Genomic DNA, 14,089 nt, shown 5'->3' with positions numbered 1-14,089 from the left:
CCTAGGAGAGTCTTCATCACATCAGACCCACGTCAGTGTTTCCGCCCTCTCAGACTGCGGCTCTGTTTGAACTGTGCTCTCCATAAAGAGTCGGGCACTTTGTAGCGCTTTCTGAAATCTTCCATCCATCCAGCCATTTTCTTCTGTGTATCTGATTCAGGAATGTGGGAGGTTAGCCTATACAGTCATGTATAGGCTATGAGGCCGTACACTGCTGGTCTGACTGAGACCTCTGAGGCCTAAAACTCTTTAAATGTCTCGGTTTCCCTGCAACGGCCCATCTTCTCTGCACCATGAGCAGGATGTAAAAAAAAAAGCTACAAGAAGCACATTTGAGAGACTGGAGCTGGGTCTGCGCTGTAAATTCTCTGTGAAGCATGGAGATGTGACAGAGGCCTGAATTCATAAAATTATCATATGTAAGTGCACATTTGCAGTTATAGCTGCAGCTTAAAAGGAGCTTTTACTGGTTAGTTTGTTAGGCCACTATGGAGCAAACATGCAGTGACAGTTCAAACTATTTCAATAAAACCTGATTAAACCAAACACCCTGAACACGGCAGACTTTCAAACGCTACCCCGGCTGTCTGATACCGTGCCCATTCCTTCACTCTGGACACCACAGACTGCTGAAGGTCTCCTGTGAGGTGTCAGCAGCACATCGATAAAGCCCCGTTAGCTGTGATGTGGCGCCTTCATGGATCAAATGTTTGATCAGATTAAAATCTGGGGAATCTGGAGGCTGAGATGACACCGTGAAATCGTTTTCATGTCCCTCAAACTGTCCCTGAATCCTGTTTGCAGTGTGACAGAAAATATCATTCTGTTTAAAGGAGGCCACAGCCATCTGTGGGACCATGTGGACATGTTACTGAAGCTTTGTCACTATCTGCAGCACGATGGACCAATCATTGATGAGCTGTGTGTTCGGCCTGCAGTGCAGACAGGTGTGTCTCTCACTGCAGGATCATCACCTGGCAGTGGTTTTAATGTTGTGGCTCACTGCTGTGCATCTAATGTAAGATTTCAAACTTTTTCAAGCTGCAGAATAAATGTCCTCACAGAAATGTTGTCCCTCTGACATTCAATATGTTCTCTATATGAATGGCCATGTATCAGAAACATTAGGACCCAGGAGAGGGTTGATGTGAAGGAAGAGGAGGAGGAGGTGGAGTGTGGGGAAGAAGGAGAAAAACACGGCAAAGAGAGACAAATGATGGGAGAGGAGATAAAACAAAGAGAGAGACAGAGAGACGCTGGGGAGACAGTCAGGAAAAGAGTGCAGACAGACAGTGACAGCTTCAGATCCACAGAGAGATAGGGAGAAAAGAGGAAGAGTGGGAGGAGGAGGAGCTGAGGAGGAGGGGCAGGAGGAGGAGGAGTTGGGGAGACATAAAAAGCAGAGGCAGCAGCAGAGGGAGCAGAAACTGAAAAGTGGCCTCCAGGAATAAACGCCATCACTCATCTGCAGCGTAAGACAAGAAAGGAAGAGCTGGAAAAAAAAGGAGGAGGAGGAACAGGCAGCACCCAAACCACCCACCAAGAGAAAGTTCCCTACAGACGGACGCTGAGTTTATTCCTGTCTGACAGCAGCTCAGAGGAGGAAAGAAAAGACGAAGATTCCTCCAAGCTGATCTCTGCGCTGACTCAGAGAGGTGCACCATGGGAACGTCTTAGTCCAGTGAGGAAACCCACCTGAGCGCCTCCCTTCACTCTCTTCGTCCACACACACTCAGCATGCTGGCCAGGTTATACCCAAGAAAGAGCTTTACAGGAGGAGCAGGAGTGCTGCTGCTGCTCCCTCTGCTCCTAGGACTCACAATGATGATGATGGTGGTGGCGAAGGCAGCAAGTGTTGACGAGGTGGAGAGCGAGGAGAGTCAGGAGATCCTGGAGATCCTGGAGGATGAGGAGCCTGTCAGTGGCGAGATCCAGGTGAGAAATGAGTTCACTGAGCCAGAGGAGAGGTTTCTGGCACAGCTTCATCTATTTCTGGGGTGCACAGAGAAGAACATAGGTGAACGCAGAACATAGAACACGGAACAGGCGTGACTCTGAACTGGTGAATGAAGTGAAAACAGTCTGAACATGAACTGCTGTGGTTTGTGTCCTCCAGGAGCTGACATCCTCTGAGCTGGCCAGGGTTTCTCCTCTCAGCTCCTGGATCATCTTCAGAAGGAACTCCAACAAGGGGGACAACCGCAGAACCAAAGGGCCCAGGAGAACCTCCAAGGTCAGAAACACCTCCACCTAAAATCAACCAAACAGGGTTAAATATGAATAAATGAACATCGGTTCTCCCCTGCAGAGGAGACTGCTCCTGTTGATATTTTGTTCCACATTTTCGATGCTTCCATCAGATATTAGAGTATTATCTAATGTATATTTCAGCCAATCAAACTGCAGAGATTCAAACATTGTGCTGCTGGGCTCATTATTTAATATTTTAAGTGTTCCTAATATTTTGCCTCTCCTAACATTTACCTGGCTGATGTTTGCGTGTCCCTGCAGCATGGTCTTCCAGGACCTCCGGGCCCTCCGGGACCTCAGGGGCCTCCTGGTCCACCGGCACCCCTCCTGCCCCAGCAACAGGAGCTGATCCAGGAGCTGAAGCTGAAGTTAAAAGGTGAGACGCTGCTGAACATCAGCAGCAGTGAGTCAGTCCCCGCAGACTCCCATGTTAAAACTTTCCAGCAGAGATAAACATGTTACAGCCTGATAGAGAAACAGCTTTGGTCTCTGTGGCTACTTTCCCCCTTCATAACAGCTGTATAACTCACTTGTTTAAATTGGATTAAGGGGCGTGGTCTCTTTGACTGGCAGGTGGATGACAAGATTGGCATCCACCTGAGTGAAATTCCAGGATTTGATTTGGATTAGCAGGTATCTGCATTAGCTGATAGTTTAGTGCTCCACCCTCTCCTCCACATGTGAGTGCTTGTGGTTCAATTCAATTCAATTCAATTTTATTTATATAGCGCCAAATCACAACAAACTGTCGCCTCAAGGCGCTTGGTTCCAACAACACAAAACATGATGGAGGCCAAATATTTACACTGAGGGGTGGAAACCATTCATCACGAACTATTGGGTCATACTGGTCCCTTCCATTCTCTCCCCCCGGTTTGGGGCTGCAGGGGCAGCTAAGCTAGACCTAAACACATCCTGGAGCCATGAAGAAGCCACAGAACATGACATCATGTTTGTTTTTATTAATAATCACAACAACAAAACAGCCCATCAGCCGCGTCAGCTTATTTCTCTCAGAACAAATATTCCCTGATCCAGGCTGCAGTATCATTCCGCTTCAGTTTCTCACTTTCACTCTGTGTTTTCTGCATGTAGGTTATATAAATACTGGCGTGTGTGTGTGTGTGTGTGTGTGTGTGTGTGTGTGTGGAGGCAGGCTGTCTGAGTCCTTAATAGGGGTAATTTTCTGGAGCGTGGATGTGACTTGGCTCAGCTGCAGGATTCCTGACATTCCTGCTGACTGATGGTGTGTCTTTGTTACGCTCTGCGTGTGTGCGTGTGTGTGTGTGTGTGTGTGTGTGTATGTTGCTCGTTTCATCAGGTTTTCTTTTGTGTGTTTGTATTTTGGGAGGATTGCTGACTGTTTCCATCAGTTTCTTCTGTTGTTGTGTTGTCTCCACATCTCTGTGTCAGACATGACTTTTATATGGATTTATGCAGAAATCTGTCTTAAATTTCCACATCAAATTGAAACTGTGATTTATTTGAGCTCACTGCATGTGAACCACATTTATTCCAGCTCATAATGTTTGTGTCACCATGTGCCCCACCTGGAGTGATGGGTGACACTCTTCTATTCTATTTTATTCTTCTATTTATTGGTCAGATAATTGCATTCAAAAGGCTCCAACAGCACAAACACAGTCCAGAGATCCGATTCAGGGAATCCGGATAACTGAGGTGAAGCCTAGCAGACAAAGACCAGCACACATCAATCAGAGAGGCCACTCCCACAACGCCAGTATGTAGGTGTGTTAAAGTTCACTCCCCCCACAGCTGTTATGAAGGGGGAAATTAGCTACAGAGACCAAAGCAGTTTATGTATCAGGCTGTAAACATGTTAATTTCTGCTGGAAAGTTGTAGCATGGGAGTCTATGTGGATGGACTCACTGTGGTGCCTCTGCTGGACAGCTGAGGAACTGCAGCTTTTGGTGCTTTTGTCCTTCATTTTTCAGCACCAGAGGTCAATACTCGTTAAGAAGCTGCAGTCCAAAAATAATGAAGGCAGACCGAGGGTGACTCATGTTCAGTCTGAGCTCATACTTCTCTGTCATATTCATTTAAACACCCCCCCCCCCCCCCAACCCACTCCCATTCATACTCTCCCACCAATAAAACGGCGTTTTATACTCTCCAACCAATAAAACAGCGTTCTTCTTCCTCACTGTCACCAAGTTCAGCTCAGGATGAATCTGCTGGGTTTCTATGTGTAATCCTGGAAGACGTTTAAAGGTGAAATCTGAATTACCCAGAATTCACAGCAAATGACTCCTGTAAAGGGATTTGTCAGTGAATCAGACCTCTGAAGTCTGACCACAGTCTGAGCTTGTGTGTTTCAGGTATTTCTGACAGAAAACTGACTGCTATCCAAGCAGAGCCCTTCCCCCCCCCCAGCACACACACACACACACACACACACACTGGTTTTCCTTATGAAATCATTTAAAACCTTTTTTCCCCACCAAACTGTTCGTCTCATTCCTTCCTCTCCACTTTTCCATTTTTCTGTCCCTCTGCTTTTCTTTCTCCCCCTTCTCAACTTCTACCTCCTCCTTGTCTCTCCTCCTCCTCTCAGACATGGCAGGAGGAGTGCATTTGCAGTGTGATCATCCTCCTCGTGTCTCCACCTCCTTCTTCAGTCGCCTCCTGCAGTCCATCACCATCCCACGCCGCAGCTTGCTGGAGCTGCAGCCGTTTAGCAAAGTAACCACACACACACACACACACACACACACACACACACACACACACACACACACACACACACACACACATACACACACACACACACACACACTCAGATTGCTGTGTCTATTCTAGATTACTTTATCCATGCGAGCCTTAGGTGCGTCTTGATTTTGACCTTTGACCCTTGCAGCCCTCAGACTCTGAGCGAAGCCTCCAGAGGGGTCAGAGCTTCAACAGCAGCACTGGCCGGTACACGGCGCCCGTCTCCGGCTTTTACCAGCTCACCGCCAGCCTTCTCATAGGTTTGTCTCTTATTATGACTTCAGTGACTCCAAACCTTTAAGAACAGGCGGACACAAAACACCAGAACACCAGGTACACAGACTGTACATAAAAGGTGGACATAGCATTCTCTTTAATGTCCTGCAGGGGGAGACTCCTCTGGCTCTAAAAGTAAGTCTGATTGTGCAGAGGTCTATGAAGAAATGAGCCTCCCGCTCAGCTGATCTCTGATGAGTTTCTGAATAAAACATGAAATTCATTTTGGAAATGAAGGAAGGAGCAGAATGCAGGGAAGGGGTTAGGGTGGTGTAATCTGGTGTCTGACTGGCCTATGAGTATCACTCACGCAATATCACTGAGTATCACTCAGTCTCTCAACCAGGTTCACCCCATTTGGTCACACATGACTCCAAAAACACCAAGATGATGAGTGGCTCAGCTTGAGGCAGATGGGTGACATCATGCTGGCTAGGTTCATCTTTTAATTATGAATAATCAGCAATTTAAAGTGACATCACCCCGTCACCAGGGGCTTCTGTGCAGGACAAACAGGAAACCCATCCCTCTGTTTTGGACTCCAGTTTGGCAACTGTTTGTTTCATTAACCCCTTAACTGGCAGCAAAAAAATCACCTGACAAAAACTACATAACGCCTTCTGGTTATTATTGGCTCTGAAAAACCCATTTCATAGCCTATTAATCGGCTGCGTCTGGTCCGCCGGCCGAATGAAGTGCATTTATATGGCAGGCTAGACCCGCCCATTTTGACTGACACCTCATTCGGCCAATCATGTTAAGAAATGGGTTTCCCAGAGCCAATAATACTCAGAGGGCGTCACGTAGCTTTGTCAGGTGATTTGGTGCAGCCAGTTACATGATTGGCCGAATGACGTGTCAATAAAAATGGGAGGGTCTAGCCTGCCATATAAAAGGGACTACAAACGGCCCGTCACCGGGCCCTTGCCAGTTAAGGGGCTACGTCATTTTATTCTGTTAGACACACAAAACTAATGAATTTAGAACCCCAATAAGAGGAACAAGTCTGTTCGTCTGTAGACAGCAGGAATGCACCTCTGATCAAGCCTCAGTCAGCCACAGGAACAACCTACCAACAGCTGAACTTCATTCAGAAAACCAGCTGAAAACTCTGCTCCTGGTTAAAAATATCACGGGCCAGAAATGTCCAACACGCTCCTCCCTGCATTCACATGTCGAGAGCGTCCATGTACAGAAAACAGAGCACACATCAGCACTTTTATATTCATTCAGCTCATGCTGTGAGCCCTCTGCACTGCAGCTTTTTAATACTCAACAACAGAATGCAACCCCGTGTGTAGAGTAACACTTCTGTGTGTTTGTGCGTCAGAGTCTGGTGACAGAGTTCAGGTCCGGATCAGAGACAGCGTGAAAGCAGCGATCTGCATCGAGTCACTCTGCCAGAGCAACCTGTGAGTACCCCACCTCAGTCTGCCCGCTGTCACCCATCAGTCGCTGTTTGATGTGTTTGCACACTACAAATGAATTTATGACACACATATGACTGAGAGTCTTAGTCCCGCCCCTGGTGTTGATTGGATGCTTTTTGAAAGGGAAAAAAACAAAGATTAATTTGAGATATTTTGTAGAATCAGACACATTTGTATCTTTGCTGAGGTGTATTAATGCATTTGTTCTCTGTGTGTGTGTCTGTGTATGTGCTAGCTCTGTGGAGTCAGTGATGGGCGTGGCAGCTGCAGGAGGAACATTCAGCATGTTACTGACAGGAACGCTGTACCTGCAGGTAGGACACCATCCTGCAGCTGCTGTCACTGTGAAACTGTCACCCTGCCCCCGCCTCCAGAAGAGCCAGTCATATAAATATAAATATGCTGTCATGCTTGAGGCTCTTTAGTGTGTTTGAGTGATGTGTTCAAGAGAAAGTCAACACAATATTGAAAAATATTCATGTTCGTGTCGAGGGTGGCTGTGGCTCAGGAGGTAGAGCAGGTCATCTACTAATCAGAAGGTTGGTAGTTTGATTCCTGGCTGCTCCAGTCTGCATGTCAAAGTATCCTTGGGCAAGATACTGAACCCCAAGTTGCTCTCTGATGCAACTGTGAGAGTGTGGATGGGTAAATGCAAATGTATCTGAGTGCTCAGCTAGAGTGGAAAAGCACTGCTAGTCCATTTACCATGTTCAGGCCTCAAAAACCTAAAATTTGTGTTAAAGAGTAAATGATTCAGTCTGTTCTTCCTGGATGTCATACAAACCAGCAGAAACATTTAACACAAATAGGATTTTTGCAGCTCTCAACATGTTAAAGCTTTTAAACCTTTGTGGATGCAGTTTAGCTCTGATTTCAGGTCCATATCACAGTAAAAATGCTACAAAGGGTATGAAGAAAAATCAGAATCTTAAAGTCCAGAAAGGATTTGCTCTTAATGTTCTCGTGTTTCTCACTGCAGCTGCACAGTTAATGTTATTGGTGCACAGCTGGTGCTGCTCCAGATGTGAACACAGAGCTATACTGAGTCATGCCACTTGTTTTCATTGGGTGCCATTTAATCAAAGACACCAGCGCTGGTCTTTGACCTTGTTGACCTTGCTGACCTTTTCCCGAAACCTAACCAAGCAGATTTTAGTGTCTAAACTAAAAAAAAAAAAAAAAAAAATGGTGCATAAAAGCAGAACATATCAGCAACAGAGGAAAAGAAGAGTTCAACAAACAGAACTCAAACACAGGCCTCTGCAGTTTGCAGATCTCTATAAGGAGGTGGCATTCTCACTGCTGAGAGTGCAATAACATCAATGTCCCACCTGCATGTAGTACAGAGAGGTGTGCAGTCCAGGTGGGCGGGTTGCAGGTATTACCTGAATGAAGGCCCTACTGCGCTGTGGCACATATGAATTCATATTTGTCGATACTAATGGTGTGTGTTTGTGGTTGTGTGTGTGCAGGCTGGGGAGTACGTCTCGGTGTTTGTGGATAACGCCACCGGCTCGGCCATCAGCATTCTCCAGGACTCTCTGTTCTCTGGAATACTGCTGGGAATCTGACTGCATGGTCACATGACCTTTAATGCCACCAGAGGACACAAACACCCAGCAAGCGGACATTTTGTTCCTCTGTGATTTCTCTGTGAGGAAAGTGAGGCTCACCCGTGCATCTTCATCTTCACTCTTTAACCTGAATGGAAGAGCTGGACCCCACCTCCACCTGCTCGAACATCTTAATCTGTTTCATGAAGAGTAAAAATCTTCCTGCATCCACTCAGGTGTTTAAACATTCTGACCAGAGACCCACCTGCTCAGGTTTGGACCTGCACTCTTTGGTCCCGGGTCAGATTTACAGCTAACACGAGGACCAGAAAGACCTTAAGTTCCCAGGACATGTTCTGCCAGCCTTACATCAAACAACCTTTCCAGCAAAATCAGTGTGAAATTCTGCAATAAACTCTGTTCCCATGTTTAGTGTAACTCATTTTATCCATTAGAAAAGTTTGTGTGTGTGTCTCAGTACATGCCAAATAGTGACGTTCATGATGAACATGAATATGATCAGTGATCAGGAGGAGCGCTGTCTCCGTTCTCTGCACTCAGAGGTGTCTCCATCTCAGTTACAGACCCGCTCTGTCTCTTCACTGTCGGCTGAAAGGCTAAAATGACAATAAAAAAACCCCAAACTTTTTAAGTTGCTTTAACCTGTGCATCTGCAAGCTGCTTTGCAACACACCTCCACCACAGCACCTCCTTCTTCTGCAGTTTCTGACTTAAGGTCACGTCTGCGGGTGAGCGCCTACTGCTCTCAGAGGTCCCAGGACTCAGCGTACCTCCAAATATAAATGGATGCAGATGGAAATAATCTTCTTACGACTGTTGATCTGAATATAATGCTAGAAATGAGCAGAAAGTGTCCACTTCAAGGCAAAAATGTCCACCATGGAGTAAATATCAGCAAGGTGAACTGCTAACCTAGCTCCATGAAAGCCAAAATACTCCAGCGACACCAGTGCTGCCAGTTTCACAGGCTGTTAACTAAGCAGCTTATCAACACCTGGTCCAGCTGGCAGCAAAGCTAGGTTAGAGATCAGAGCAGTCAGATCACTGCTCAGAGATGCTGCATGAAGTCACTGATCATCTATAACAAGTATGCGTGTGCTGCTACACCACGCTGCTGCTGAAGGGAACATTGTATGTGGAAAAGACAACATTTAAAAAGTTCTAAAATTAAATGTGAAGCTTCACTGGAGTTTTTCCACAGTTTTTCCAGGCCTCGCAGACGCCCTGACAGTAAGGAGCCTGTGTTGAACTGGCTCTGGTTTATTTTTCCATCCACACTTCAGTGTTGGTTCTAGCTGACGTTTGTTCTGTAACAGTGATTCTTAAATTCCCCTCTGAGACTCTCACATGTAAATCCATCATTAAACAGCTGACATAACCTCACCGGGTGATCCTCACCTGGTGGCCATTAAAAGAACTGCAGCTGTGGTGGCTGCTTGTCATGTGGTTCATTCAGCTGATACATGGAAAACTGCTAATGATATACTTCATAATTATGACAAACTTGTGCCAGGATTCAGCTCTGAAAGGAGTCACATGACCAATGCCTAAAATAATAAATTAAAGCAGAAAGTGATGCCCTATAAGAACCCATTTCCTTTGACTAGCTAATTTGGAAGAACAGCAGTGTTTTCATTTTACTTTAATATGATATTTATCTTTAAAAATGTTTGTTAATAAAAGCTTCATACCTGCTGGCAGCATTTCTTATTGATCAGCTGCTGGATAAAAAGCTACGAGCTGGACTTCAGGTCTTTAAAGCAGAGTCTGCACAGTTTTTAATCACAGTCACAGATGTTCACATGAAACATTAAAAAGGCTTAAAAAATGAGAAAAAAATTTTCTACTGTACCACGAGCTGAAACTAGGTTTTTAACATTTCATGTTTAGTAGTTACAAATGAAACCATATCACATTTTCATTAATCACTACTGCTGATGAAACAATTAATGATGGTGAAATTATTGCAGGATTTTCTCATTTTGGATCTTTTCTGTAAAAATGGTTGTGTCGGAAAATCCCAGCAGATCAGCAGTATCTGAAATACTCGGACCAGCCCGTCACCTAAATCACCTTTCTTCTCCATTCTGGTGCTCGCGGCAGGTTGTCTTAACCATATTCACATGCCTAAATGTAAGGTCAAATGATGGGAGCAAATGATGTGTTTCTGTGACGGGCAGCGAGTAACAAAGAGTCTAAAGATACAGTCTAAAACTTGTTCTTTGCTACGTTGTCTGTTATGTGTCAACAACACTGTTTCATCTTGGAGTTTGGAGCATTTTTATGCTTGAATGATTCATAGGTCAGAGTTCAGAGGCTTAACAAACAAAAAGCATTCCTCTGAAAATGATCCGGCTCAAGGACTGGACTGAAAATGAGGGAAAAAGCAGCTGATGTCCAAAGATGAACTTTGAAAGGCTTTCAGAAAGCTGGAGAACTGTCTGGCTCGTTGGAAGCAAAATATAAAGAAACAAAGGGTGGCTCAAGACTTCTGCACAGTACTGTATCAATGTGGATTTTTGCCTCAAATGCAGGTTGAACTCAGGCCACAGAAAGGTCAATAAAAAGTTTTTACTGCTTGGTTTTAAATCAAGTTCGGCCAGGCCACAGGTGTGATCGTAGCACATCAGCTGATCTCATCCAGGCGGCAAATGGACGGGTACACTTCTGTCTGAGCATTTAAAATGAGTCTCATTCACTGTGTGACATGCACACTGGAGGAGCTGGGCATTGAACCTCCAGCCTATTAGTAGACCAGTCTCTCGAGCCACAGCTGCTCCATCAGCCAACACATTATCCTAGTAAATGCAGGGCGCAGTGTTGAATCTGCTTCAGCCCGTGTTCAGCTGTGAATCCTGCAAAGCCTCACTGCAATTTGCATCTTTCCTCTGTGTGTACACCTCACTGTGCTTACATTTATCTCCATTTATTTTGTACTCCTGCTACAGTCCATCTTTGTCTTTTCTGTCAAGCTAGAGGGTGTTTTGTGAGCAGTGATGAAGAAGTCTATTCTAGTGGTGCAGATATCAAAGTGTGATGATATTCATCACCTCTGTTGAGCCCAGCTGAGCACAAAAACTGCACAGGGTGAAACTGCTGGAAAATATTCACCTTCCAACAACCACAGCGCTGCTTGTTTTACATGTTGTGTCTTGTTAACTAAGCAGCTCATCAACAGTCCACGCTGCAGTCGACTGGTTTATAGCTGTCAGTGAAGTTGGGTCGGAGACCAAAGCACCCGGATCGCGCTGCATAAAGTCACTGCTCGTGTGTAAGAAATATCCATCTGCTGCTGCCACCCCCACTGTCTCTGAGACAAACTGTTCATTCAAAGCTGCACATGCACACACACTCTTATAAACACTCTTCAGGCTCACACACTGCTGAATGCACACTGTGTTTGGAGGAGGGTCGAGGTGAGATCATCATGCTCATAAAGTGGCGCCTTACGCTTGGCACTGGGCCACAAAGACACACACACTCACACAGGCTGAGTTACCGTACAAGGCGTGTCGACAGAATAATGAGGACTGCAATACGCAGCTGCTGACAGCTATTACACACACACACACAGTCTTGTAGACTGTAACTTTGCACTTATACCAAAATGAGTTTTGGTCCATCACATCTCATAAATGGAGAAGCTTCACACAGAAGCCACATAGCCCTCCAAAACAAGACTGGGAGCCTGCAGCCAGGGGCCCTCTATATACTTTTTGAGATGTATGCGGACACATTGTTAATCTGTTAATCTGTTATTGATCATATCACATGCACAGCTGTTAGATACAGAAAATGCAACTAGAGAAATATATTCCCCACATCGTTTTGGTGCCCCCCTGTTGTGCAGCGCCCCTATGCATTGCATATAGTGCATACCCCCTTTTCGCGCCACTGCCTGCAGCCATGCATGGTGAGGCTGTGTGCAGGTAATGCATGATAAATATAAAGAGAAGCACTTCAATACTATAATGTGGAAAGCCACTGAGGGCCACTGAGTGTTGAGTCAGTCCACGTCAGGCTGAAATGAGAAATGAGGCAACGCTAGCTGGAGCTGCCAGATGTAGTCAAAAACATACATACTGTAATGCCCATCATAGACATGCTTTTCATGGTAATATCAGGGATTTCTTTAAAATGTTTACTTTTTTGGATTTATAATTGCACAATGTACATCTGAAAGAGTTGATTTAAAAAAATCAAGAATTTGGTACTTTTTTTTTTAAAGGGTTTTCTGAAATCAACACAAAGACCTCATAGTACCATATCTCCCCAACAGAGCACTTTGCTCTCAGACTGCTGGCTTACTTGTGGTTCCTAGGATACTTAAGAGTAGAATGGGAGGCAGAGCCTTCAGCTTTCAGGCCCCTCTTCTGTGGAACCAGCTCCCAGCTTGGATTTGGGAGACAGGCACCCTCTCTATTTTTAAGATTAGGCTTAAAACTTTCTTTATTATCAAGCTTATAGTTAGGGCTGAACCACCCCTTAGTTATGCTGCTATAGGCCTAGGCTGCTGGGGGGTTCCCATAATGCACTGTTTCTTTTCATTCACCTTATTTACTTTGTTTATACTCCACTCTGCATTTAATCATTAATTGATATTAATCTCTGGCTCTCTTCCACAGCATGTCTTTTTTTTTTCTCCCCTCAGCCCAGCCGGTCGCAGCAGATGACTGCCCCTCCCTGAGCCTGGTTCTGCTGGAGGTTTCTTCCTGTTAAAAAGGGAGTTTTTACTTCCTACTGTCGCCAAGTGCTGCTCTTGGGGGGTCGTTTTGACTGTTGGGTTTTCTCTGTATTATTATAGGGTCTTTACCTACAATACAAAGCGCCTTGAGGTGACTGTTTGTTGTGATTTGGCTCTATATAAATAAAATTGAATTGAATTGAATTCATACTTAACAGTGATCTTCATAATCTTCATCCATTCAAACATTGTACCGGGGACTTATGCATGATGATGATAGTAAACTGCCATTAGTTACTGTTAGCTTGCCTCTATCTCATCTATTGTTATGTTGTGTTTTGAGCTGCATACAGATTCCATCAAGAGACTACTGCTCACATTGCTTTATCAACTCCACTCATTATGATGTGGTCCTTAACTGTATTGGAAACCAAACAAGACTGTGCTGAGTTGTGTCGACCTGCACTGATTAGGTACAAGAGGAATAGCAACAAAAGTGCACTCCAAAGTATCTGCAGTCCTCAACCACTTGAGGACAACCTGCTTCTAATGAGCACAATCAGTTCTTGGTCTTAGTGATGTTCTGCTGTAGATGGTTAACCCTTTATTTATCACTTTAATTTCAAAGGTTTACAATAATAACCCTACACTGGGTGTGAAGCACAATTTCTCAACTTTCAGAAACCGGTCGCGTAATTACCGTAAATCAAAGTGCATTTGATCAGACGTTTTAGCGGTGATATGCTCAGCATTACGTACTTACTTGCCAGCTGATCATGGCAAGTAAAGGCAGGTAACAGGTGCATCAGCGCTGATCGCTGCTGTTAAAGGGTTAATGGTGTAATGCTTACAGCAGGGGTAGGGAACTCCAGGCCTCGAGAGCCAGTGTCCTGCAGGTTTTAGATGTGTCCCTGATCCAGCACACCTGAATCAAATGACTGAATTACCTCCTCAGTCTGCAGTCAAGTTCTTCAGAGTCCTGCTAATGACTTCTATATGTGATTCAGGTGTGCTGGATCAGGAAAACATCTAAAACCTGCAGGACACTGGCTCTCAAGGCCTGGAGTTCCCTACCCCTGGCTTACAGGGTGAGATTCAGCATGTCAGAAGAGAGTACCTGGCTGTCACACTTATAAATAACATC

General features: G+C 45.1%; 1 protein-coding gene across 1 annotated transcript; it reads left to right on the top strand.

Annotated features, from left to right (window-relative positions):
* Positions 1-1,415: 1,415 nt before the first annotated feature.
* Positions 1,416-8,892, top strand: LOC115795243 (erythroferrone). Its single transcript, XM_030751073.1, has 8 exons — positions 1,416-1,935; positions 2,117-2,233; positions 2,512-2,626; positions 4,827-4,954; positions 5,130-5,241; positions 6,588-6,669; positions 6,923-7,001; positions 8,160-8,892. The coding sequence occupies exons 1-8, from the start codon at positions 1,738-1,740 to the stop codon at positions 8,256-8,258; spliced, it is 930 nt and encodes a 309-aa protein (XP_030606933.1). The 5' UTR covers positions 1,416-1,737; the 3' UTR covers positions 8,259-8,892.
* Positions 8,893-14,089: the final 5,197 nt, after the last annotated feature.

The sequence above is a fragment of the Archocentrus centrarchus genome, chromosome 17 (assembly GCF_007364275.1).
Source record: "Archocentrus centrarchus isolate MPI-CPG fArcCen1 chromosome 17, fArcCen1, whole genome shotgun sequence".
NCBI classification, from domain to species: Eukaryota; Metazoa; Chordata; class Actinopteri; order Cichliformes; family Cichlidae; genus Archocentrus; species Archocentrus centrarchus.
The sequence above is the reverse complement of the archived record's forward strand: the minus strand, read 5'-3'. Positions and strand labels throughout refer to the sequence as shown.

Bases quoted from the DNA above. Each gene is read 5' to 3' on its own strand.
- LOC115795243 (XM_030751073.1), top strand. From the start codon at position 1,738: ATGCTGGCCAGGTTATACCCAAGAAAGAGCTTTACAGGAGGAGCAGGA. The intron at 4,955-5,129 runs GTAACCACACAC...TGACCCTTGCAG, and splicing joins AGCTGCAGCCGTTTAGCAAA to CCCTCAGACTCTGAGCGAAG. The intron at 7,002-8,159 runs GTAGGACACCAT...GTGTGTGTGCAG, and splicing joins CAGGAACGCTGTACCTGCAG to GCTGGGGAGTACGTCTCGGT.